Source organism: Pan troglodytes, chromosome 3, assembly GCF_028858775.2.
Source record: "Pan troglodytes isolate AG18354 chromosome 3, NHGRI_mPanTro3-v2.0_pri, whole genome shotgun sequence".
Taxonomy (NCBI): domain Eukaryota; kingdom Metazoa; phylum Chordata; class Mammalia; order Primates; family Hominidae; genus Pan; species Pan troglodytes.
In genome coordinates, this window is record NC_072401.2 from 129,351,968 (window position 1) to 129,379,280 (window position 27,313).

At 37.9% G+C, this 27,313-nt stretch overlaps 1 protein-coding gene across 29 annotated transcripts in view; it reads left to right on the forward strand.

The window, feature by feature from the left end:
- Window positions 1–27,313, forward strand: part of LARP1B (La ribonucleoprotein 1B) — a 154,099-nt gene that overhangs the window by 122,877 nt on the left and 3,909 nt on the right. For 15 of the 29 annotated variants that reach the window (XM_009448269.5, XM_063808282.1, XM_054682663.2 and 12 more), the window contains 5 exons: window positions 13,782–13,942; window positions 14,868–15,012; window positions 20,768–20,877; window positions 21,596–21,723; window positions 24,186–25,463. In XM_009448269.5, coding sequence (XP_009446544.1) covers window positions 13,782–13,942; window positions 14,868–15,012; window positions 20,768–20,877; window positions 21,596–21,723; window positions 24,186–24,383 — 742 coding nt within the window. In that variant the 3' untranslated portion in view covers window positions 24,384–25,463. Of the gene's footprint in view, window positions 1–13,781; window positions 13,943–14,867; window positions 15,013–20,767; window positions 20,878–21,595; window positions 21,724–24,185; window positions 25,464–27,313 lie in introns of those variants that run through there. The other 14 variants (XR_010156153.1, XR_010156157.1, XR_010156158.1 and 11 more) reach the window with 4 other exon arrangements.

The following is a 27,313-nucleotide window of genomic DNA, read 5'->3' on the forward strand; positions in this document are numbered from 1 at the left end:
TTGATATAATCTCATTAGTCTATTTTTGCTTTTGTTCCTTGTGCTTTTAGCGTCTAACACAAAACATCTTTGCCTAGACCAATGGCCTAGAGTGTTTTCCCAATATTTTCTTCTAGTAATTTCATAGCTTTGGGTCCTAGTTTAAGTCTTTAGTCCATTTTGATTGGCTTTTTGTAGAGAGAGGTCTAGCTTCATACTTTTGCATTACGGTTATTTAGTTTTCTTAGCACCACTTATCGAAGTGACTGTCCTTTCTTCAATGTATGTTCTTGGTACCTTTGTCAAAAATGAATTGGCTGATAATGTGTAGATTTTTTTCTAAATTTTCTATTTTGTTCCATTGGTCTATGTGTCTGCTTTTACACCAGTACCATGCTACCTTGGTTATTATGGCTTTGTATTATATTTTGAAGTTGGGTAGTGTGATGCCTCCAGCTTTATTCTTTTTGCCCAGAATTAATTTGATTTTTCACGGCCTTTTGTGGTTCTGTATAAATTTTAGGATTGTTTTTTCTATTTCTGTGAAGAATGTCATAGGTATTTTGATAGGGATGGAATTAAATCTGTAGAAGTTGCTGCGTAGTATTGAGATTTTAACAATGTTAATTTTTCCAATCCATGAGCATGTGCTATCATTCCCTTTTTTTCGTGTGACCTCTTTAATTTCTTTCATCTGTGTTTTTTAGTTTTCTTTGTAGAGATCTTTCACTTTGGTTACACTTATACCTAGATACTTTATGTATTTTTGTAGCTGTCTTGATTTCTTTTTCAGTGTGTTTGCTTTTGGCATATATAAATGCTACTGTTTTTTTGTATATTGATTTTGTATTGTGCAACTTTACTGAATTGACCTAGATTTTTGGTGGAGTCTTTAGATTTTTCTAAATATAATATCAGATCATCTGCAGGCAAGGATAATTTGACTTCTTCTTTTCCAGTGTGGATGCTCTTTCTCTTGCCTAATTGCTCTTGCTAGGACTTACAGTACTATGTTCAATTAAAGTGGTAAAGTGGACAACCTTGTGTTATTCCAGATCTTAGAGGAAAGGCCAAGTGCTCATGTCTAAGACAATGAGAAAAACACCTTGTAGGCATTTTAGAGACCTCCCGCCGCAGGACCAGAGGCCTAGGAGGACAGAATGGGGCCCTGTGACAACCTTGGGAAACTGCTCCCTGCATTCCAGCTGCTCCAGCTGTAGCATGGCTAAAAGGGGCCCAGATACAGCTTGGGGCTGCTGCTTCAGAGGGTGCAAACCATAAACCTTGGCAGGTTTCATGTGGTATTAAGCCTGCAGGTGGTGCACAGAATGCAAGAGTTGAGGCTTGGGAGCCTCTGCCTATCTTTCAGAGGATGTATGGAAAATCCTGGATGTCTAGACTAAAGCCTGCTGTAGGGGCAGAGCCCTCATGGAGACCTCTACAAGGACAGTGCAGAGAGGAAATGTGGGGTTGGATCCCTCATACAGACTCCCCACTGGGGCACTGCCTAGTGAAGCTTTGAGAAGAGGGCCACTGTCCTCCAGACCCCAGAATGGTAGATCCACTAGCAGCCTGCATCCTCAGCCTCGAAAAGCCACAGGCACTCAGTGCCAGCCCTTAAGAGCAGCCATGTGGGCTAAACCCTGGAAAGCCATAGGCATGGAGCTGCCCAAGGCTTTGTGAGCCCACCCCTTGCACCAGCATACCCTGGATGTAACATATGGAGTCAAAGGATATTATTTTGGAACTTTAAGATTTAGTGATTGCCCTTCTGGGCTTTGGACTTGCATGCAGCCTGTAGCCCCTTTCTTTTGGGCTATTTCTTCCTTTTGTGTATTTACCCAAGGCCTATACCTCCATTGTATCTTGGAAGTACCTACCTTGTTTTTGATTTTACAGGCTCATAGGTGGAAGGGACTAGCCTTGTCTCAAATGAGACTTTGGACTTTTGAGTTAATGCTAGAATGAGTTAAGACTTTGGGGGATTGTTGGGAAGACATGACTAGATTTTGCAATGTGAGAAGGACATGAGATTTGGCAGGGGCCAGGGTAGAATTATATGGTTTGGATCTATGTCCCCACCCAAATCTCATGTTCAATTGTAATCCCCAGTATTGGAGGTGGGGCCTGGTGGGAGGTGATTGGATCACCGGGGCAGTTTCTCATGGTTTAACACCATCTGCCTTAGAGTTGTCATTGTGATAGTGAGTTGTGAGATCTGGTTGTTTAAAAGTGTGGCATCTCCACTGTCTCTGTTCCTCCTGCTCCAGCTATGTGAAGTGCTGCTCCCCCTGCCTTCCACCAGGATTGTAAGTTTTCCTAAGGCCTCCCTAGAAGCTGAGCCAGCATCATGCTGTACTGCCTACAGAACCATGAGCCAATTAAACCTCTTTCCTCTATAATTTACCCAGTCTCGGGTATTTTTTTTTTTTTTTGAGGTGGAGTTTTGCTCTTGTTGCCCAGGCTCAAGTGCAGTGGCGTGATTTCAGCTCACTGCAACCTCCGCCTCCCGGGTTCAAGTGATTCTCCTGCTTCAGCCTCCTGAGTAGCTGGGATTACAGGCATGCACCACCATGTCTGGGTAATTTTTGTATTTTTAGTAGAGATGGGGTTTCTCCATGTTGGTCAGGCTGGTCTTGAACTCCCGACCTCAGGTCATCCGCCTGCCTTGGTCTCCCAAAGTGCTGGGATTACAGGCATGAGCCACTGCGCCTGGCCGGGTATTTCTTTATATAATGTGAGAACAGCCTAATACATCTAGCTGAAGGTTTGTTGATTTTATTTATCTTTTCAAAAAACCAACTTTTCATTTCATTGATTTTTTGTACTTGTTTTAGTCTCAATTTTATTTATTTCTGCCTTGATCTTTATTGTTTCTTTCTACTAATTTTGGGTTTGATTTGTTCTTTTCTAGTTCTTTTAAGTACATCGTTAGGTTGCTTATTTGAAACCTACTTTTTTGATGTGGGCATTTATTGCTATAAACTTCTCTCTTAGTACTGCTATGCTGTATCTCATAGGTTTTGGAAAGTTACGTTTCCATTTGCATTTGTTTGAAGACATTTTGAAGTTTTCTTCTTAATTTCTTTATTAATCTGTTGATCATTCAGGAGCATGTTGTTTAATTTCCACGTTTGTGTAGATTCCAAAATTCTTCATGTTATTGATTTCTATTTTTATTCTGTTATAGCCAGAAAAGATACTTGATATGATTTTGACTTTTTTAAATTTGTTGAGACATGTTTTGTAGCCTAACATATGTTTTATCCTGGAGAATGTTCCATGTGCTAATGAGAAGAATGTGTATTCTGCAGTAGTAGGTGAAATGTTCTATAAATGTCACTAGGTCCAGTTGGCCTAGGTGTAGTTTAACTTCATTGTATCTTTGTTGATTTTCTGTCTGGATGATCTGTCCATTATTGAGAGATGGGTGTTGAAGCCCCCTGCTATTATTTGTATTATAGTCTATCTCTCCTCTAGATTTATTAATGTTTACTTAATATATCTGGGTGCTCCAGAATTGGGTGCATATATTTATAAATTGTTACAGCCTCTTGCTGAATTGATCCCTTCCTTTATCATCATACAGTGACCTTCTGTGTCCTTTTTTTTTTTTTTTTACAGACTTTCACTTGTTCTATTTTGTTTGATACAAGTATGGCTACTTTTTTTTTTTTTTTTTTTTTTTTTTTTTGCTTCCATTTGCGTGGAATGTCTTTTTCCATTCTTCACTTTCAGACTATGTGTGTCTTTATAGGTGATTTGAGTTTCTTGTAGGCAATATATAGTTGGATCTTGTTTCTAAAAGTTTTTCACTCAGCCATGCTTATATTTTTTGGTTGGAGAATTTAGTTCATTTACATTCAGTATTATTATTGATAGATAAGGACTTACTACGCAGTATGTCATTACTTGGTTTCTGGTTGTTTTGTAACTCCTCCCTTACTTCCTTCTTACTGCCTTTGTTTGTGATTAAGTGGTTTTTCTCTGGGAGTATGTTTTAATTCATTGCTTTTTATTTTTAGTGTATCTATCATAAGTCTTTGCTTTGTGGTTACCATGAGGCTTACCAAAGCTATAGCTATAAGTTATTTTAAACATATGACAACTTAACTTTGATCACAAAGAAAAGGAAAGAATCAAGGAAAAAACTAAAAAACTCTACACTTTAACTCCATCCTCCCACATTTTGACATTTTGTTGTCTTAATTTACATCTATTTATCTTCCCTATCTCTTAACAGGTTGCTGTTAATATTTTCAGTAGATTTGTCTTTTAGTCTTCATATTAGAGATATGAATGGATTACATGTAACAATTACTGCATTAGAGCATTCTGAATTTGTCTACTTTTACCAGTGAGTTTTATACCTTCAAACATTTTTGGTTTTGCACATCAAAGTTTGTTTTCTTTCAAATTAAAGAACTCCCTTTAGCATTTCTCAAAAGATGGGTCTAGTAGTGATGAATTCCCTTAGCTTTTGTGTAGGAAAGACTTTATATCTCCTTCCTGTTTGAAGGAAAACTTTGCTGGGTACAGCATAGTTGGTTGGCAGGTTTTGTTTTTGTTTCCATTTATCCTGTAGCACTTTGAATGTGTCACTTAACTCCCTCATGGCCTGTTTGGTTTCTGTTGAAAAGTCTCTTTCCAAAAAAATCAGAGCTCTTTTATATGTTCTTTTATTTTTTTTCTCTTGCTGTTTTAAGGATCTTCTCTTTGTCCTTGACATTTTCAGGTTTGATTATTATTTGCCTTGGGATACTCTTATTTGGATTGAATATTGATATGGTTTGGCTTTGTGTTCCCACCCGTCTCATCTCGAATTGTAATTCCCATAATCCCCATGTGTCAAGGGAGGGACCTGGTAGGAGGTGATTGGATCATGGGGGCAGTTATCCCATGCCGTTCTTGTGATAGTGAGTGAGTTCTCACAAGATCTGATGGTTTTATAAGTGTTTGACGGTTTCTCCTTCACACATACTCTGTCTCACCTGCTGCAGTGTAAGGGTGCCTGCTTCCCCTCCCACCATGATTGTAAGTTTCCTGAAGCCTCCCCAGCCATGTGGAACTGAGTCAATTAAACCACTTTCCCTCATAAATTACCCAGCCTCAGGTATTATTTATAGCAGAGTGAAAATGGACTAATAAAAATATATTTGGTAATTTCTGACCTTCTGTACCTAGATATTTATATCTTTCTTTAGATTTGGATTGTTTTCTGTTATTTCTTTGAATAAGCTTACTACTCCTTGCTCTTAACTCATCATTGAATGCCAGTGGCTCTTACATTTGTTCTTTTGAGATTATTCTTTATATCTTGCAGGTGTTCTGCATTCCTTTTTTTTCCTCCTCTGACTGTATTTTCCAATAGGCTGTATTTGAGCTCACTGATTGTTTCTTGCAATGTGAGAGCCTGTAATCCATTTTTCAGAAAACGTATTTCTGAGTTCCAGGATTTTTTTTTTAAATTTCAATCTCTTTGTGTTACATTTCTCTGATAAATTTAATTGCTTCTCTGTGTTATCTTGGATTTTGCTGAGTGTCTGTAGAACTGTTATTTTGTTCTTGATCTGAGACCTCACACATTGCTTTTCTTCTCCCTGACTCCTTGCTTTGTGCATTTGGGGATGTCATAGTTCCGTGTTTGCTGTTGTTTCTCGTGGATGTACATTTGTGGCTTTGCTTTAAAGGATTTATTATTTATTCCAGTCTTTGCTGTCTTGCTTGTTTTGTCTTTCTAAGGTATGTTTTCTTAGAGATTCTTTGCAGTAGCGTGTGAGTCTCCTTAATACTATTGTATATCAGTGCCTCCTTTTGGGCACTAGATGGCGCCTTAAGCCCAAGTTTGCCTTGGCTCTCACAAACATTGGACCACTGCCTGTCAGATGGTGGGGGTGGCAAAGGGGATTACCCCAACTGTGTGGTAAGGCTGGCAAATGGTTTGTACCCAGAAAACTCATGGATCATACCTCCTACAGTGTGGTCCTGCTGAACAGCCACTCTGATATGGCATCTCTTTTGGCTGAAATAAAGAGGAGAATTTCAGGGCTAGGGTTTCTGTTCCTGCTTCCCCTCTTTTTCTGCCTTCATGATTTTTTTTTCTCCCTGCTAGCCCTCATGATATTATACTTCTTATGAGTTGAGGCAGGAACAGTTTTCCTGCAAGGGAACCCAAGATGGTGGGAAAGCTGGTTGTCCTCCTCCATCTAACTTTTTCCAATGAAGAAGCTGAGTCTGGGAGGAATTTTTCATGCACAGGGCCTGGCAGATTGCGGAAAAGGCGTCATGCAAAGAGAAGGCTATTTCTCTTACTGTTTGCTTGGAGTTTTTCAATTCTCTGTGGCTCACGGGTAGTATCAGCCTCAGATTTGAGTTCTGGGATATTGCTGATGATAAGCTTTGTGCTAGATATTTGTTTTTGGCTTTCTGTGGGAGAGTGAAGCCAGATTGCTTCTACTCTGCCATTTTGGTGACATCATTGTCTCAATAAAGTATTTTTAAATTAAGGTATGTACTTTTTAAAAGTCATAATGCTATTGCACACTTGGTAGAGTACAGTATAATGTAAATATAACTTTTATATTTACTGGGAAGCCAAAATATTCATGTGACTTGCTTTTTTGCAATATGTGCTGTTTTGTGGTGGTCTAGAATTGAACCAGCAATATCTCTGAGATATGCCCGTATAATTCAGCTGTTCCTTGAATCATGATGTGGTTACATCCTGATGAACCCTTTGTAGCTTGAAAATATCATAAGTTGAAAATGCATTTAATACACCTAACCTACTGAACATCATGGCTCAGCCTAGCTTACCTTAAATGTGCTCAGAACACTTATATTAACCTATAGTTGGGCAAAATCTAATACAAAGCCTATTTTGTAATAAAATGTTGAATATCTTATGTAATTTATTGAATGCTTTGCTGAAACTGAAGAACAGAATGGTTGTATGGTACTTGAACTATGGTTTTTACTGAATGCATATTGCTTTTGTACCATCATAAACCTGAAAAACCGTAAGTGAAACCATCTTTTAAGTTGAGGACCAGCTTTATACATTTTAACATACCACAGTCTACTTTCAAATAATCTTATCCCACTTCATGTGTAGTATAAGCACCTCACAACATTAAACTTTCATTATTTCTCCCCACTTCTCTGTTTGTTTCTTTGTTTTTTTTTTTTAATTAGAGTCTCGATCTTTCACCCAGGATAGAGTGCAGTGGCAAAATCTCAGGTTACTGCAGTCTCAAACTCCTGAACTTAAGCAGTCCTCCCACCTTAACCTCAAGTATCTGGGACTACAGGTGTGCACCACAATAGCTGGCTAATTTTTTAAAAAATTTTTGTTGCGACAAGATCTTGCTATGTAATTCAGGCTGGTCTTGAACTCCTGGGCTCAAGCAATTCTCCTGCCTTAGCCTCCCAAGGTGTTGGGATTACCGTTATGAGTCACCACACCCAGTCCCCCATTCTTTGTGCTATACTTTGTTATTTTTCTTTAGGCAGTTATGTGTACATGTATATACACATACATATATGTGCACGTGTGTACACACATACACACATATAGTTTGAGTAGATAGTTTAGCACATTAAATCCTTCATATATATCTATTAAAAACTTTCTAAATGCCATTGAGAATCTGGGAGATTTCTTTAGTAGGTTCGTAATAGATATTTGCCTGTTATTAATACACCCACACACAAACACATACACACATCTATAAAGTATCCTGCTCTGGTTCTCTGATGGTTTCAGATTTATGGCTTTTTAAATTGTTAGAGTAATTTTTGACTCATCATAAATTTTTTTGCCCTGTTTTCTTTTTTTCCTTCTTCTGGGTTTCAAATTACATATATGTTAGATCATTTGATAATACCCATAGCTGTTGGATGCTCTGATCTGCTTTTTCTCCTACTCCTTTTTTATTTTATTTTTTTATTTTTATTTTTATTTTTGAGACAGAGTTTCGCTCTCGTTGCCCAGGCTGGAGTGCAATGGAGTGATCTTGGCTCACTGCAACCCCTGCCTCCTGGGTTCAAACGATTCTCCTGCCTCAGCCTCCTGAGTAGCTGGGATTACAGGTGCAAGCCACCACGCCCAGCTAATTTTTTGTATTTTTAGTAGAGACAAGGTTTCACCATGTTGGTCAAGTTAGTCACGAATTCCTGACCTCAGGAGATCCGCCTGCCTTGGCCTTCCAAAGTGCTGGGATTACAGGCGTGAGCCACTGCGCTTGGCCTCTTACTCCTTTTAAATTGTATTTCACTTTGTATAATTTTGATTTATTTATATTCAGGTTTCCTGATTCTTTCCTTAGCTGTTCTAGTGTGCTAATAAGTCCATCAAAGAAGTATTCATTTCTGATATTGTGTTGTGTATATTTTGCATTACTGTTTGACTATTTATTTATTGAGACGGAGTTTCACTCATGTCGCCCAGGCTGGAGTGCAATGGCACGATCTCAGCTCACTGCAACCTCCACCTCCTGGGTTCAAGCGATTCTTCTGCCTCAGCCTCCTAAGTAGCTGGGATTACAGGTGCCCGCTACCACACCCGGCTAATTTTTGTATTTTAATAGAGACAGGGTTTCACCGTGTTGGCCAGGCTAGCCTTGGACTCCTGTTGTCAGGTGATCTGCCCACCTCGGCCTCTGAAAATGCTGGGATTACAAGTGTGAATCACCGCGCCCGGCCCCATTTGACTTTTTAAAAATAGTTTTCTTGGCCGGTCGCAGTGGCTCACGCCTGTAATCCCAACACTTTGGGAGGCCGAGGCGGGCGGATCACGAGGTCAGGAGATTGAGACCATCCTGGCTAACACGGTGAAACCCCGTCTCTGCTAAAAATACACAAAAATTAGCCGGGCGTGGTGGTGGGCGCCTGTAGTCCCAGCTACTCGGGAGGCTGAGGCAGGAGAATGGCGTGAACCCAGGAGGCGGAGCTTGCAGTGAGCCAAGATCTCGCCACTGCACTCCAGCCTGGGCGACAGAGCAAGACCCTGTCTCAAAAAAAAAAAAAAAAGTTTTCTTGGCTGGATGTGGTGGCGCTCACCGGTAATCCCAACTACTCAGGAGGCTGAGGCAGGAGAATCGCTTGAGCCTAGGAGGCGGAAATTGCAGTGAGCTGGGATGGGGCCACTGCACTCCAACCTGGGCAACTGAGTGAGACTCCATCGCAAAAAAAAAAAAGTTTTCTTTTTTTCTGCTGAAATTCTCCATCTCTTCATGAATGTTCATCTTTTACATTAGAGTCTTCAACATATTAATCATGGTTATTTTAAAGTTCATTTGTGATTATGCTAGTACTGAGTTATCTGTAAGTCTGGTTCTATTCATTGTCTCCTGAATTTTATTTTTTCTTTTTGTGTGTCTTATACATTTTGATTGAATTCTAGATTATTACTTCTAGACTTTTTTTTGTTGTTGAAATCTTGCCAAATCCCAGTCTGAATAAATCCAGCTTTCTATTATATTTGCTCCTAGTCTACTGAATGTTGCTAAAGTAAGTCCTAGGCTTGTTGATAGTAATATAGATTCATGTGCTGTAATTATAGTTAGAGCTTCGATGTTATCTACATTTCTTTTACTAATCTAAGTATTCGATATTAATTTTATCTTCGTTCTTTCCTTTTGATTGAGGAATTCTTTATCTCTCATTGTTCCATCTTTTGAAAACTGTTTTCAAACTTCTATTTGTTAGTCCTCATTTTGATCTACCTCTTTGCTTCCTTCTGGCTCCCTGTGATAAGTATGCCAGTAAGGTATATTTATTCATTGTGGAGAATTTATTTAATGATAGCTACCACTTTTATATGCTTTCAATAAATGTTCCAGGCACTGTGCTCAGCATTTTACATGCATTGTTTCTCTATGTCTTCTTTAGACAATAAGTTCTTTAATGTAAAGAACTTCTCAGTACCTGTCATACTTTGCAGTCAATAAATAAATACATGAATGAAACTACCGATTCCATATAGAGACAGGGAAGTTTATAGCTGTAAATGCCTACATTTAAAAAAGCAAAAAGATCTGAAATCGGCAACCTAGCTTTATACTTTAAGGAACTAGAAAAAGAAGAGCAAACTAAACCCAAAATAATAGAGAAAATCAAGGAAACTAAAAGTTGATTCTTTGAAGAGATCAACAAAATTGACGAAACTTTAGCTAGACTGACAAAGAAAGAGAGAAGATGCAAATAACTAGAATGAGAAAAACAAACAAACAAATGGGATATTACTACTGGTTGACCTTACAGAGATAAAAGGGATATGAGAATACTGTGGGCTGGGCGTGGTGGCTCATGCCTGTAATCCCAGCACTTTGTGAGGCCGAGGCAGGTGGATCACAAGGTCAGGAGTTCGAGACCAGCTTGCCAATATGGTGAAACCCTGTCCCTACTAAAAATACAAAAATTAGCTGGGCGTGGTGGTGGGCGCCTGTAGTCCCAGCTACTCAGGAGGCTGAGGCAGGAAAATCACTTGAGCCCGGGAAGCGGATGTCACAGTGAGCCGAGATCATGTCCCTACACTTCAGCCTGGGCAACAGAGTGAGAGTCTGTCAAAAAAAAAAAAAAAAAAAAAAAAAAAGAAAGAAAGAAAAAGAAAAGGGAAAAAAAAAACCCCAAAAATTAACACCCAGCCTGCACAACATGGTGAGACCACATCTCTACTAAAAATCCAAAAAATTAGCCAGGCATAGTGATACTTGCCTGTAGTCTTAGCTACTTGGGAGGCTGAGGTGGGAGGATTGCCTGAACCCAGGAGGTTGAAGCTGCAGTGAGCCATGACCATGCCACTGCACTCCAGTCTGGGCGACAGAGCAAGACCCTGTCTCAAAAAAATAAAAAGTAAAAACGAATTAACATCAATCCTTCTCAAATTCTTCCAAAAAAATTGAAAATGAAGGAATTTTTGTTTTTTGTTTTTTTTTCGGACACGGAGTCTCACTCTGTCACCCAGGCTGGAGTGCAGTGGTGCAATCTCGGCTCACTGCAACCTCTATCAGCTATACCACTCTTAGTTATATATCAAAAGTATTGAAAACACATATTGTATGCCCATGTTTGTAGCAGTATTATTCATGATAGCCAAAAAGTGGGATTCTCAACAAAAGACTGGATAAGCAAGTATCCAACAACAAATGATTAGATAAACACATACAATGGAATATAAATATTCAGCCACAAAAAGGAATGAAATTTTGATTTATGCTGCTACATGGATGAACTTTGAAAACATTATGCTTAATGAAACAAGGTTGACACAGAAGGATAAATATTATACGATCCCACTTATATGGAGTACCTAGAATAGTCAAATTTATAGACAGAAAGTAGAATAGAGGTTACTAGGGCTGTAGGGAGGGGTAGAGGGGTAGTTTTTATTTAACAGGTACAGTTTTTGATGGAGATGATGAAAAAATTTTGAGTCTAGATAGTGGTGATGATTACAGAATATTGTGATTATATTTAATGCCTATTAATTATACACTTATGAATAGTGTTTAAAATGATAAATATTATGTTAGGTATATTTTTACCACACATGTACACACAAAAACTCCTAAAATTCTTTTTTATTTCATTAGAAAAGTCTTTAAGTATTGGTTGTAACTGTCAGGCTCTTAGTGACAAATACAAGATTTCCAAAATTTTCATTTTTGCTTGAAAGCTCAAATTTTATCATTGGAAAAAACAGTTGTTTTCCTTGACATTAAAAACTCATTTTTTTATCAGCTGGGCGCAGTAGCTTACGCCTGTAATCCCAGCACTTTGGGAGGCCAAGGCGGGCAGATCACGAGGTCAAGAGATCGAGACCATCCTGGCCAACATGGTGAAACCCCATCTCTACTAAAAATACAAAAATTAGTTGGGTGTGGTGGCAGGCGCCTGTAGTCCCAGCTACTCAGGAGGCTGAGGCAGGAGAATCGCTTGAACCTGGGAGGTGGAGGTTGCAGTGAGCCGAGATGGCGCCACTGCACTCCAGCCTGGCAACAGAGTGACACTCTGTCTCAAAAAAAAGAAAAACAAAGAAAGAAAAAAAACCACCTGATTTTTTTTCATTTTCAAGGAAATAACTGAGAAATAATAAAGTCTGAGTAACCATAGTTTGTTGGTTGTTCTTTTAGTTAAACATGAAAAAAGTTGCTAGTTTGCCTTATAACTTAATCACACAAGTGCTTTGCTTTAAGAAAACGATTATAGCTTTTTTTTTTTTTTTTTTTTTTTTTTTTTTTTTTTTTTTTTTGAGATGGAGTTTTGCTCATCACCTAGGCTGGAGTGCAATGGCATGATCTCTGCTCACTGCAACCTCCGCTGCCCGGGTTCAAGTGATTTTCCTGCCTCAGCCTCCCGAGTAGCTGGGATTACAGGTACATGCCACCACGTCCAGCTAATTTTTGTATTTTTTATAGAGACAGGGTTTCACCATGTTGGCCAGGCTGGTCTCGAACTCCTGACCTCAGGTGATCCGCCCACCTCGGCCTCCCAAAGTGCTGGGATTACAGGCGTGAGCCCACCACACCCAGCCCCATTGTAGTTTAATATGCTGCAAAAATGCTTTGTGTTTTCTTCTCATTTTTAAAAAATTGTAAAAAAATGTATAACATGAAATTTACCATCTTAACAGTTCTTAAGTGTACAACTCAGCAGTGTTCAGTATATTCACATTGTTGTGAAACAGATCTCCAGAACATTTTCATCTTGCAAAACAAGCTTCCATTTCATGTTTGTCACACACAAAAAGATATGTACTCATGAGTGAGATTTTATAAAGTTAATTTTTTGGCTTTATCAAGGATATTTTTAAGTTGAAACTGGAATTGTTTTATTTTTTCTAATTGCAAGTGCATAACAATGAAGAATGCAGTCACAAGTAAGTAAAGTTTGGTGCCACTGCCTCAATTCACATCAGTTTTACACACCATTGCTTTTGTACCATCAGTAGAAAGGTCAACATAGAGGCAAGGGCCAACAATGTCTTATTATGAAATCAGTTTTGACTTTGTAGACTTTCTAGAAGGTTCTTAGGAACCTTCCAACAGTCCACAGACCACTTTGAGAACCACTGATTTAGATAAATGTTTTAGGAAGATAACTTTGGTGGCAGGATAGAGAAAGGACACTTGGAAAAACAAAGAGACTGGTTAATTCAAGTGAAAGAAGAGGAAGGTCTAAATTTGAGGTTAATTCAAGTGAAAGAAGAGGAAGGTCTAAATTTGAATTTAGGTCTATATTTGAATTTAAGTGCAGATGAGAAGGAAAAGACAGATTTAGGAGATAGATCAAAAGTGGAATTGATTTAGAGAATTGCAGGTTCTGTCTTACTTTTGATGCCTTTAGAAAAAAAGAAAATTGCAGGTATGTCTTTGAGATAATGAAATTATTGCCCATCTTTGTGCCAGATTTTATCCCTAATCTCAATGTATTCAATTTACATCACTAACCTAAATTATTCAAGATAAGTTGAAAGTTTCCACATAATAAAAAACTAATCTAAATGAAATTAATAATGATTTGGAGGAGGAATGAGCTATTCAGTTATCTGCTTCTGCTTAAACTATGTTAGCTTGAGAGTTTATGACTATGCTTTTTATCAGCTTCTGAATTTACATATGTGTATTGAACATCAATAGCACTATATGCAGATCTGTATGTCATTAATTTAGGAGAGTTTTAGGGACTACGGTCTTTTCCACTGCTTAGACCCCCAATAATGAAAAAAATAGTACAAATTGGTTCATATACTTGGTTCTTGATTTTTCATTTTGAAGGCTTTTTTCCCCTTTCTCAAACAGCACTTCAAATGCTTCACCTTCAGAAGGCGCACCACTAGCAGGAAGTTATGGATGTACTCCTCATTCATTCCCAAAGTTCCAGCATCCTTCTCATGAACTTTTGAAGGAAAATGGCTTTACCCAACAAGTGTACCACAGGTATCGTCGAAGATGCCTAAGTGGTAAGATGCTTGTCCTTTATCTATCTATTTAATATATTTAAAATTAAAATATAATTCTAAAAAATTTAAATGTTGTCATTTAATATCAGGTTAAGATATTCTTTTATTGTTAGACTATACATAGTTTTACTTTAAACATGTTTACATATATTCTTTATTCATGTACTTTATAACTTAGACACATTAGGAAATAAAAATTAATACACTCGGCCGAGCATGGTGGCTCATGCCAGTAATCTCAGCACTTTGGGAGGCCGAGGCATGCAGATCACTTGAGGTCAGGAGTATGAGACCAGCCTGGCCAACATAGTGAAACTCCATCTGTACTAAAAATACAAAAGTTAGCTGGGTGTGATGGCAGGCGCCTGTAATCCCAGCTACCCAGGAGATTGAGGCAGGAGAATTGCTGGGACCTGGGAGGCAGAGGTTGCAGTGAGCCAAAATCGTGCCATTGCACTCCAGCCTGGGCAACAGAGTGAGACTCTGTCTCAAAAAAAGAAAAAAAAATTTAATATACTCTTCTTGTTGCTATTGAGAGATATTTATAATTTAAGCAGTGAGTCAAAAAATGGGTTAGCATTTGTCAGCTGTTTCAGCAGTCCTCAATCTTTTTGGCACCAGGGAACTGTTTCATGGAAGACAATTTTTCCATGGGGGATGGTTTTGGATAAAACTGTTCCACCTCAGATCATCAGGCATTAGATTCTCTTAAGGAGTGTCCAGTCTAGATCCCTCACATGTGCAGTTCACAGTAGGGTACCAGTCTGTGGCCTGGGGGTTGGAGATCCCCACTCTATTTAGAAGAAACCTAAATACACTTTGAGGATTAATATGGTTGAGCTTTCTTCATTTTATATATAACATCTGCTGTCTTGTCTTTAAAAAGTATGTTTAATAAAATAATATTTTATTTAACTTTTTTCAGAGAGAAAACGCTTGGGAATTGGTCAGTCCCAAGAAATGAATACCCTCTTTCGTTTCTGGTCCTTTTTCCTCAGAGATCACTTCAATAAAAAAATGTATGAGGAATTTAGACAACTTGCTTGGGAAGATGCAAAAGAAAATTACAGGTCAGATATTTTCTTTTACACTTCGAGGGAGTTTTATTATTTTCTTCTTCTTTTTTTCTTTACCCAGGTAGATCCGATAGAGGGAGTTTTTAGAAAATAATTTTAAAAACTAGTACTGAAGTAGCCTGATTTTGAACCGTGAAAGTAGCACAATATAACTAGAGGGAGAGCTGTATTAGTTTTCTATTTCTGCATTGCAAATTACCCCAAAACTCCATAGGTTAAAACAATAAACATTTGTTAGTTCACAGCTTCAAAGAGTTGAGACTCCAGAAACTGCTTAGCTGGGTGGTTCTGGCTTATGGTTTCTCATGAGCTTGCAGCCAAGATGTTGAAGTGGGCTGTGGTCTCTGAAGACTTGGCCTGGGCTGGAGGATCTTTTTCAAGCTCATTCACATGGCTCTTGGCAGGAGGCTTCAGTTCCTTGCCACACTGACCTTCCCTAGGGCATTTTACAATATGGTTTCACCCTGAATGAGTAGAGCTTCCAAAATGGAAGCCTCAGTATTTTATACAACTTGCACTTGGAAGTGGCATACCATTATTTCTGCCATATTGTATTGTCCATACAGACCAGTCCTGGTACAGTATAGGAGGGTACTACACAAGGTTGTTAATACCAAGAGATGGGATCATTAGGAACCATCTTAGAGGCTGGCAGAAGGGCTGAATGAAATTACAAAACTTTTCTCTCCCATGCTCCCACCATTACAGACTTCCCTTGCATGTACATATACATACCCCAGTTGATATGTGCTTAGAGCCAACCCAGTTCTTAAGATTCTTTGAGAAAAGAAAAAGCAAGGCCTCTCACAATATGTCCTTTGACTCACCTTGTCTAATTTTTTCCCCACTAGTCCTGTAGTACTCTGGGCAACAGTGATACTGAACTACATATTCTTCAAATGAACCAAGCTCTCTAGCCTCTGGACATCTGTGCATGTTCTTAACTTCGCTTCTACTTCTCTTCGTCCTCCCTGTGCTTTTCTAAATCCTATTCTTTTTGTCCCAGCTCAGACCTTGCTTCCTTCAGAAATGTTCACAGAAAGTCTTGAGAGTGCCTGTAGGGCTGAGTGAGGGCAGACAAAGAGGGTAAGAAGGAACATGGCGTGGACTCATGAAGGCTATTTATTCATGGGGAAAAGGAGAAAGGAACAAGAGATGGAGAGAAGGGAAAAAGATGATTTTTCATTCAATCATATTTACCTAAACTTACCCTTCTTTAAGTTCTGAAAATGGATTCCTCTTGTAAATATCAAATAAGAATATATTGTTTACCAGATATTGTGATCTTTGAGAAGAATACAAGGTGTGCTACAAATACATTTTTCTGATTAAAATCACAAAAATTTCTTTGTGTTGACTTATGTAAAAACAAAGCCCGTTTAATTTTTATCTGTTATCTATATCAGGAACAGCAGATCCATGGCAGGTGTACTTCTATTTCTTTTTCCTCTATTACTGATACCTCTAATCAATCCCAGTTATGTTTTATGTTCTTTCTTACCACACTTTTAAGATTTATACTCTTCCTTATGACTTTAATAGCTACTGCCAGTTTACCAGAGTTGGCATAAAAAGCAAAATTTGCCATTCCTAATCTCATTGTTCTTATTCAAACTGTGGTTTGCTACCTATTCGTCAATTGTAAAATCAATTGAGTGGTTCTAACATGCTTTAAAAAATACAGTAGAAAATACCAGACTGCACTGAGCATAGTAATTCATACATATGAATTTAATTCATACCCATATACATACAAATTTAATAACTGTTTTGCAAAACATATATCTTTTTATGTACACACATATAGAGACATGCATATTGATTTAGTTATAAGGTAAAATATTTTTCATGGTATTGGACCTAGTCAGAAAAGTTTGAAAGCCGTTGTTTTAATTGATCTCAGACTATTTTGCTATTTATGCAATTTCTGTTTGTTCCTTAAGACTTTCTGATAACTTCTCTGATTCCATTTCCACCCAAGTCTAGGTTGGGAGTTCCTCTTCTGTGTTCCTATACACATACCTCTGTGTATGTTTCTAATACCTTTGTAACACAGTTTCCTACCTTTGGTTCTGTTTCTGCAGTATTTACCACTAGACTGTATTAGCTACTTCTTAGGAAGTAGTGGTTAAGCACCTGAAGTCCTTGAAATCAGGACTATGTTTGAGTTGCAGCCATTAATTTACTGTGGCCTTGGCAGATTATAATCCCACCAGGCTTTAGGTTCTTTATAAAAAGTAGGTTAAGCCAGGCATGGTGGCTCACACCTGTAATCCCTGCACTTTGGGAGGCCGAGGCAGGCAGATCACTGAAGCCAGGAATTCGAGACTAGCCTGGCCAACATGGCAAAACCCCGTCTCTTCTAAAAATACAAAAATTAGCTTGGCATGGTGGCCTGTGCTTATAGCTGCTTGGGAGGCTGAAACATGAGAACTGCTTGAGCCTGGGAGGAGGAGGTTGCAGTGAGTCAAGGTTGCGCTACTGCACTTCAGTCTGGGTGACTGAACAAGACTCTGTCTCAACAAAAAAAAGGTTAAATTATGATAGATACTCTCTCATGGGGTTATTGTGAAGATTACACAAAGCATTTAAAGGGCTTAACACATTAACTTATGTATAGTAAGTGCTTGACAAATGATTCCCTCTCTCCCTCCCTCCCTCCCTCTTTTCTTTTCTTTTTCCTCCCTCCCTCCCTTCCTTTCTTTTTTTCTTTGAGACAAAGTCACACTGTTGCCTAGGCTGGAGTGCAGTGTCGCGATCTTGGCTCACTGCAACCTCTGCCTCCTGGGTTCAAGCAATTCTTCTGCCTCAGCCTCGTAAGTAGCTGGCATCACAGGTGCCCACCACCACACCTGGCTAATTTTTGTATTTTTAGTAGAAATGGGGTTTTACCATATTGGCCAGGCTGGTCTTGAACACCTGACCTCAAGTGATCCACCCACCTCGGCCTCCCAAAGTGCTAGGATTACAGGTGTGAGCCACTGTGGCCGGCCAGATGATTATTGTCATTAGGGAATTGTTACTAATTCTGTCCATTGGTTGAAAGTAGTAATAATGTGATTACAGGAAGGAGGGAGAGAGCTAACATCGCTTACATCTCTTCAATGTGTTAGCTCTGGTCTAGAGGGTTTACAAATATCTATTTTCGAAAAATAGGATCTAATTGACTCAATTTTCAGTGATATAATTACAAGCCCATGATTCAAATATAGTTCTTTCTGGTTCTAAGCCTCTAGGTTTTCTACTCCTCTGAGCTGTCTTGCAGTTAGTGGTAAATGAGTAAATGACAACTGAGAAGGCTGATCATTTGCCTTTGTCCTTCACTCCAGCAGTTATGCTGTGTATTTGGGTTGTGTTATTAATGTCATACTTTTGGTCTTTGGAATAGTTTGCTAAGAAATAAGAGTAAAAATCCAAATATTGCCTATTCAATATAAATGTTGTATTGTCATCCTTTATCAATAATCTAAGAATTTCTATATTCCTCTAAAATATGATTTACTTGATAAAAACCAGAAACTTACTTCTCCAGAAACAAAGAGAGATACCGAGGCTTCACCTCAAAGATTCTGGTTTTGGGTACAAAAAAAAAAATGGTTGGAAAGAATGAGTAAGACCTACTATTTGATAGCATAATAGGGTGACTATAGTCAATGGTAGCTTAATTGTACATTTTAAAATGGCTTAAAGAGGCCAGGCATGGTGGCTTATGCCTGTAATCCCAGCACTTTGGGAGGCCGAGGTAGGTGGATCACATGACATTAGGAGTTCAAGACCAGCCTGGCCAACATGGTGAAACCCCATCTCTACTAAAAATACAAAAATTAGCCAGACGTGGTGGCAGGCGCCTATAATCCCAGCTACTTGGGAGGCTGAGGCAGGAGAATCACTTGAACCCAGGAGGTGGAGGTTGCAGTGAGCCGAGATCGCACCACTACACTCCATCCTGGGCAACAAGAGTAAAACTCTGTCTCAAAAAAAAAAAATTAAAATTAAAAAATAAATAAATAAAATGGCTTAAAGAGTGTAATTGAATTGTTTGTAACTCAAAGGATAAATGCTTGAGGGGATGGATACTCCATTCCCAATGATATGCTTATCTCACATTGCATGCCTGTATCAAAACATGTCATGTGCCCCATAAATATATGCACCCACTGTGTACCCACAAAAATTTTAAAAATTAAAAAAAAAGATCCTGATTCCATTGGTTTGGAGCAGAGCCTGGGCATCAGTATTTTTTAAAAGCTCCCCACATGATTATAATGTGTAGCTAAGATTGAGAACAACTGATGTTGGTATAATATGATCCCATAAGAGGAACATCAAAGCAAGTTTGTCATTCTGAACTGTGGTTACTTTAGTCTTTGATCTCCTTAGACTTCAGTCATGCAAGCTCAACCAGTAGCATCACTTAAGGCTATGGGAGCCAAGGGCTCAGGTTGGTGTATAAGTGTGTAGTTGGCAGTCCTGCATTTCTCTTGTTGGCTTGCCAGACCATCACTCTTCGTCTTGTAAATAAGCTGGTTGCAAAAGAGACACACAATCACATACCCTGCTTCCTGTGACTGACAGCCAGTTAATATTATGTTAGCAGAATGAAGAGGTTGTAACCTTTCTGCTGAGGTACCCAGAATGACTTAGCATTCTAACTTAGGAGTGTTTTAATTGTGGTATCTTTTAGCTGAGTCAGCTAGACAAGGTCTTTTTGCTGCCATCTTACAGCCTTGTTTCACTCTCATGGGTTTTGCTCATCACCTGTGGTTGAAGGTTGAGCCTATATAGTTTGCTGATCTACTGAGCAGAACTCCTAGATTCTCAAGATAGTTATAGACAGAAACAAGGAAATTTGTTTTCTCATTTACGTAGTGATTATAGCTCTATTAGCAATATATCTACTATTAATTGTACTTTATAATGAAAGCAGGGAGGCTCTCTTAACCATTTAATTATGTTTGTACCATTATAGTTGAATGGGACAACCACACCTGGGATCTAGGGCACAGCCGTACAGTCTTTATCTTCCTAGAGTAAAGCTTACATTCAAGAGTATTTATTTAATGCTGTGTACAAAGACACCATTATAAATTTTGGTTTGGGGAAAATCTGACACATCCCCAATTTATCACTAAATCTTTTGGCCAGTTCTTCAGAAATACCAGGGAGAGATAATGTGTGCATCTAAAGAGGTCATACTGAACTGTCCAAGCGCTGCCTTTCATGCAGCAGGTTCTCAGTATACCTTCATGATGTGCTACGGCTGAGTCAACAAAAATAGCAAAGCCAGCTGTAGATTACTAATTACCAGTTCAGTTAAAAATCTGCATACCGTCCGGGCGCAGTGACTCACACCTGTAATCCCAGCACTTTGGGAGGCCGAGGCAGATGGATCACCTGAGGCCAGGAGTTTGAGACCAGCCTGGCCAACATGGTGAAACCCCGTCTCTACTAAAAATACAAAAAATTAGCTGGATGTGGTGGTGGGCACCTGTAATCCCAGCTACTCGGGAGGCTGAGGCAGGAGAATAGCTTGAACCAGGGAGGCGGAGGTTGCAGTGAGCCGAGGTCGCACCATTGCACTCCAGCCTGAGCAACAAGAGTGAGACTCTGTCTCAAAAATAATTTAAAAATCTGAATGCTAAAATTTTATTTTTTGTTTAGGATTATTTGTGCCATGTTTGCTTATATTGATGTTACTAACTATAGAGATATTGTATTTTATTATAAACCTTTTATTTTCTCTTTATAGGTATGGGTTAGAATGTCTGTTCAGGTTTTATAGTTATGGACTGGAAAAAAAATTCAGGCGAGAAATTTTTCAGGATTTCCAAGAAGAAACCAAAAAAGACTACGAATCTGGTAACAATAACATCAGAAAACTTGTACTCTAATTGGAAATTGTAAACCTGAGTCTGTCAGTAAATAGGGAAGGAGTTCATAGTTTTTTTCTTCAGGGCAAACCATTTAAGATCTTCATGCTATTATTGTGTTTCTTGATGAAGGATGGGGCACCAGGTAGTAAGAAGGCCTTTCCTGGGAGGTGTTGGAAAGTAACTACTCTCAAGTCTTTCTTTTATGGAGGTATATTTTGTCATTATCCCTTTGACAAACGTGGCTACTCACTGATGTTCCGTTACATGAAAATTCTATGCAACATCAGCAGGTAAGCTTGGAAAGGCAGAAATAGCACAGTGGTTAAGAGTGCAGGCTCTGGGCCAGACTGCTAGGTGCAAATTCCCTTTCCACTATTTAGAAGCTATGTGACTGTGGATAAATTGCCTACCCTTGCTAGCCTCAGTTTTCTCATCTGTAACATATATGAGAACACCCATCTTTTGGGTTGTATATGGTTCAAATTAGTTTGATGCATAATAAAGCACTTAATACTTGTTACATAGCAAATGCTCAATAAATATTAGCTGCCATTATTGGTTAATTCATTACATGTCTTATTCTCAAGATCTAGAGTAAGCATATATTGGAAGATAAATTGTTTATTGCTGATAGGATTATATTTAATATGAATAATTTTTAAAATTTCATATAATTTATAATGTATATTCTTCTTTGTTATTAGGTCAGCTGTATGGACTAGAAAAGTTTTGGGCTTATTTGAAATATTCTCAATCTAAGACACAGTCTATTGACCCAAAACTTCAGGAATACCTCTGTAGTTTTAAGAGGTTAGAAGACTTCCGTGTTGATGTAAGTTTTAAGTCATTTCCTCTATTCTTTTTATTATCCATATATTTCAGTCTTTTATCAGTGACTTTTTAAGCTTTAATTTTGTAATTTTTATTTTTTAACTTTTTAGTTTTAAAATTAAACTTTGAAATAGATATAAAAATAGTTCAGAGAATTCCCATATACTCTGTTCACTCAGATTTCGCAAATGTTAACATCTTGTATAACCACAGTGCAATTGTTAATTCAATTTAATTTTCATATGCTGCTATAATTAAACATTTTCTAGATTTATTAATTTTTACCTGATATGCTAATTTGTCACTAGCAATGTGAAAACTTTTCACTTTTTAATGATCTTTTATCCATATAATTCCTGTAACATGTGCTGATATGGATTTAGGGTACCTGCATAATAAAATTAAGGAGAGAATGTTGTGTGCATGTGTGCAAGCACAAGAGTGGTGTCTTTTAGCTGAGTCAGCCAGACAAGGTCCTTTTGCTGCCATCTTATAACGATGTCCACTCTCATGGGTTCTTCTCATCACCTTTGGTGGAAGGTTGAACTTATATAGGCTTTATCCATTTGATTTCAAGAGGAAAAGAAAAGCATTAAAAAATGTCACGAATGTAAGAAGATAGAGGAAAAGGAGGAAGAAGATAAATAAAAAATAAAGGAAAAAGGCTGGGTGTGGTGGCTCACACCTGTAATTCCAGCACTTTGGGAGGCCGAGGCAGGTGGATCACCTGATGCCAGGAGTTCAAGACCAGCCTGGTCAACATGGCAAAACTCTGTCTCTACTAAAAATACAAAAATTAGCTGGGTGTGATGGTGCACGTGTGTAATCCCTGCTACTCAGGAGGCTGAGGCACAAGAATTGCTTGAACCTGGGAGGTGGAGGTTGCAGTGGGCAGAGATTGTGCCACTGCACTCCAGCCTAGGCAACAGAATGAGACTCTGTCTCAAAAAAAAAAAGGGAAGAAGAAAAATTTTAAATTTAAAAATAGGAAAGAAGTAAAAGGAAGGCTAGGTTCATCATCTCTGCTTTGTGTTGTAATTTGTCTTGCAGTTTTGTGTAAATGGACTTGATGACCCAGGGATAGGGTTAATAAAAGTGCCTGTCTCTGGAATTAAGAGCTATTTTTCTAGAGTGGCCTAGCCAGTTCTGTCACAAAGACATCCTTGCTCTATATTTGAGACTCTTGCCCCATCTGAACATAAGCTAAGAATTCAGGCCTCCTCCTTTAAGTACAACGGAAGATTGGATGAGGAGGTTACTATCTTAATTTAGCTCCACATAAAAATACTAGTTCATTGGTGTCCAGTTCTGGGCTCCCAAATCTTGGTAACTGGAAAGGCATAAAAAGCTGACTTTTTTTGAATGCAAGATACCTTTTCACTGGGTACTTAAACGTTTGAAGATGTTTAAATTTGGTGCCATCAATAATATTCTCCAGTCTCATCATAGGAATTCTAGATAAACCTTCAAACTTGCTAACGATAATTTAACTTGGCATCTCTTTTATTCCCCTACTGCTTTCATTTATCTGTTATTTAAACATTTTCACTTAAGCAAGCCTGGAATAGGAGTTTAGGATTGAGAAAGAGACTGGAAATACAAATCCTTTACAGTTGACGAAATTGAATAAAGAAGGCAAATAGCCTCGCTGAAACATTTTCTTGGAGCCAAGGAACCCAGCCTTATACTTATGCCCCATCAGATAGCTCAGGCCCTAAAAAATGAGAGAAGCTTAGTAAACATATGTTGAGGCCAGGCATGGTGGCTCACGCCTGTAATCTCAGCACTTTGGGAGGCCGAGGCGGGTGGATCGCCTGAGCTTAGGAGTTTGAGACCACCCAGGGCAACATGGTGAAACCCCGTCTCTACTAAAAATACAAAAAAATTAACCGGGTGTGGTGGCTTGCACCTCTAGTCCCAGCTACTTGGGAGGCTGAGGCAGGAGAATCGCTTGAACCCCAAAGGCAAAGATTCCAGTGAGCCAATGTGGCACCACTGCACATCAGCTTGGGCTACAGAGTGAGACTCTGTCTCAAAACAAAAACAAAAACAAACAAACAAACAAAACACTCGGGCTACAGAGTGAGACTCCGTCTCAAAAACAAAAAACAAAAACCACAAACATACATTGAGTAAAAGAATGAGCAAATACTAGTAGGCTGATTTAGTTAGGAAGGAAATTTAAGTTTAGTACCTTAAGTTGCTGTTAAGTTTTTGTTATACTAATACAATCTGTGAGGCGGGAGAATGGCGTGAACCCGGGAGGCGGAGCTTGCAGTGACCCGAGATCGCGCCACTGCACTCCAGCCTGGGTGACAGAATGAGACTCCATCAGAAAAAAAAAAAAAAAATTCTACTGAAGTGTCCATTTAACTTACTTTTTTGGGGAAAAGTCTAGCCTTAGATTCTGAAGGGAGGAAAAACAGTAAAATTGTCAACGGTGTTGCCTTTCATCATTTGCAGCCCCCTATTAGTGATGAATTTGGAAGAAAAAGACATTCCTCTACTTCTGGTGAGGAGAGTTATCGTCATAGACTTCCACCTAATTCCTCTACAAAGCCACCAAATGCTGCTAAACCTACATCTACCAGTGAGCTTCAGGTACCAATAAACTCTCCCAGAAGGAATACTTCACCGGAGTCCAGTGACAATTCACATTAAACAGTGCTGCCTGTGTCCTGTGGTCTCAAGAAATGGTGAAATGCCTGAGAAATAGACTCTTATGAAAGTTCTTTGTCCTTGAAGTCAACATTTACATCAGTATTTATTTGGGGAAAATCTTCTGGTGTTTAATTGTGATAATAAGAAAGAAGAAAAAGAAAGAAAAGTGGTAGCATTTTTTCTAACAAGAAAAATTCTAAAAATGTTTTCCCTGATTTCACAAACAAGGATAATCTTGGTGACCTTTTATAGAGATCTTCTAGTAATGTATTTTGATCTCAGATTTCTTTTTCAAAGCCATAGTTTTACAAAAACAGCATTCCTTAAATACATTTAAAAAACAATACAAGGAATGCCTAACATTTCAGCTCATACTTCTTAAAGAAGATATAGTATGTTGTATTCTCTTCTAGAGCTTTCTTAAAGAATCCACAATCCAATTACCCCACTGTCAATTCATATTTGAACTTACCAAAACAAAGGAGGATTACGTATATGTTTTTTAAATTCAAAAACGAATATGAAATTATACATTTAGTATCCCTTTGAGACATATAGTTTAAAGAAAACTTTTTTTAAAACAAAAGTAGGAATATATAGTAAGATTGTAGTTACAATGAGTATATGCAGTTTTGATGCTAGGTTTTGCTTTTCTCCCCCCAGTCATATCTCATGATTTCCACAGTTGTTGTATTGGTGTGGAGTTTTCTGAATTGGCTATAAGCTGATTACATATTAGAGTTTTATTTTTATGATTCTATATAAACGTGCACGAGTAATTTAAAACCTGCATTGGGATTGATTGGAATATTGTCCTAAATTAATTAAATCTTGCACTGTTTTGAATGCATCTGCTATTTATACATCTGCAAGTGGGTATGTTATAAGGAGTCAGATTATCTTTAATTTAAAATGAATACTTAGTTTTACCTTTTTGTTTATTTTTTGTTTAATTTTGTTTTTATAAATGTTTTCAAGAGTTATAGCAAATTGATTTCTAATTTTTATTGCTATTACAACTGATGTAAATGGTAGTTTCAGTTTTTGTGAGATTTAAAAAAATAAAGCACTTATTCTGAATTTTTTGAATTGATTTTTAATTATTTTTATTTAGAATATAGTTGAAAAGCTGTAATATTCAGTTTTGCTAGTAAAAGACCATTTTTTTTTTTTGTGAATGAAGTTTCAATTATAAGCTTACATCCACTTTATTGAGCACTACATAATTTACAGATATTTTGTTGTATTGGCAAAAGCAAGTGGTTTCCATATGCTAAATTAATTGTATTTTCTTTTTGAGCAGATTGGATATCTTGTTCTTATAAATTATAATATTGAAATACATATAATCTTTGGATGGATGGGCTGTTAATTTATAAATAGGTTTTCATTAAGTTATTTCTCATGATTAATAATCAGCAGTTTTATAATATTTACTATTTGGAGGGTCATTTTGATGCTTTAAATTGCAGAAATAGTCAAATTTGAATATTCAGAAAATAAATTTATTTAGATATATTGTAAAGAGGGTGCAAAACAAGCAATGGGTTAGAATAATAGATCTTCAAGTCTTTTCTTAAATGGGGTATGTAGTTCCAGCTTTTCAGTGAGAAATTTCCAAACCGTGCTTATTAGCTTTAAATGGTCTCTTGAAATGATCATAAATTTTTCTCAGTGTCCTTTTTGTGTTGAACACATACATCTGAAACCTGTATTTAACCAGATATTTCTACTCAACTGAATATACAAGTGTAAATTTGATTGGAAAATTGTATATTATAAATGAAAATATAATAATCAGGAGTTTTGTGGTTTGTATTAATTAGTAGTTTTATCATATTTTTATTATAAAAGTAATACATGTACATTGGGAAATTTAGAAAAGCACAAAGAAGAAAATAAAGTACTTGTTATAAAAAGAAGAAAAACCAAAATTGGTGTCAGGCTATATATAGTGTTATAACCTGCATTTGTCACTTAATGGAGTTGAACATTTTCTGATGTCATTAATATTTCTCATTACTTTTTTTTTTTAATTGTAGAGATGGGGTTTCACCATGTTGACCAGGCTGATCTTGAACTCCTGGTCTCAAGTGATCCACCTTCCTCGGCCTCCTAAAGTGCTTGAATTACAGGCATGATGAGCCACCATGCCCGGCCAGTGATGTCATTAATATTTCTATTTCATGGCTTTTACCAGTTACATAGTATTCCAGTGTGTGAATATGCCGAGTTTACTTAGCTAACTGCTGACTGTTGAACTTTGGCTGTGGCTAGGTTTTAGCTGTTACAAACAACAATTAATAGGCTGGGCATGGTGGCTCATGCCTGTAATCCCAGCACTTTGGGAGGCTGAGGCGGGTGGATCACTTGAGATCAGAAGTGCGAGACCAGCCTGGCCAACATGATGTGAAACCCCATCTCTACTAAAAATACAAAAAACTAGCTGGGCGTGGTGGTGCATGTCTGTAATCTCAGCTACTGGGGAGGCTGAGACAGGAGAATCGCTTGAACCCAAGAGGCAGAGAGGTTGCAATGAGCCGAGTCCGCGCCACTGCACTCCAGCCTGGGCGACAGAGTGAGACTCCGTCTCAAAAAAACAAAAACAAAAACAAAAAACAAACAAACAACAATGAATAGCATCCTTACAGATAAATCTTTGTGTATAAAAGAGTTACTGTCAAGAACTCCTAGAAGTTGGAACTCTAAGTAAAAATGTGTCTCCATTTAAGACCTCTAGGAAGGTTGCACAGTTTACACTTTTATCAACATCTGCTTCCCTACATCCTTATCAACACCAATTATGATAAATCTTTCTCTTTAGACTGATAAGCAAAAAATCATTTAAATCTCTCTCTCTTTTTTTTTTTTTTTTTTTTTTTGAGATGGAGCTTTGCTCTTGTTGCCCAGGCTGGAGTGCAATGACGCGA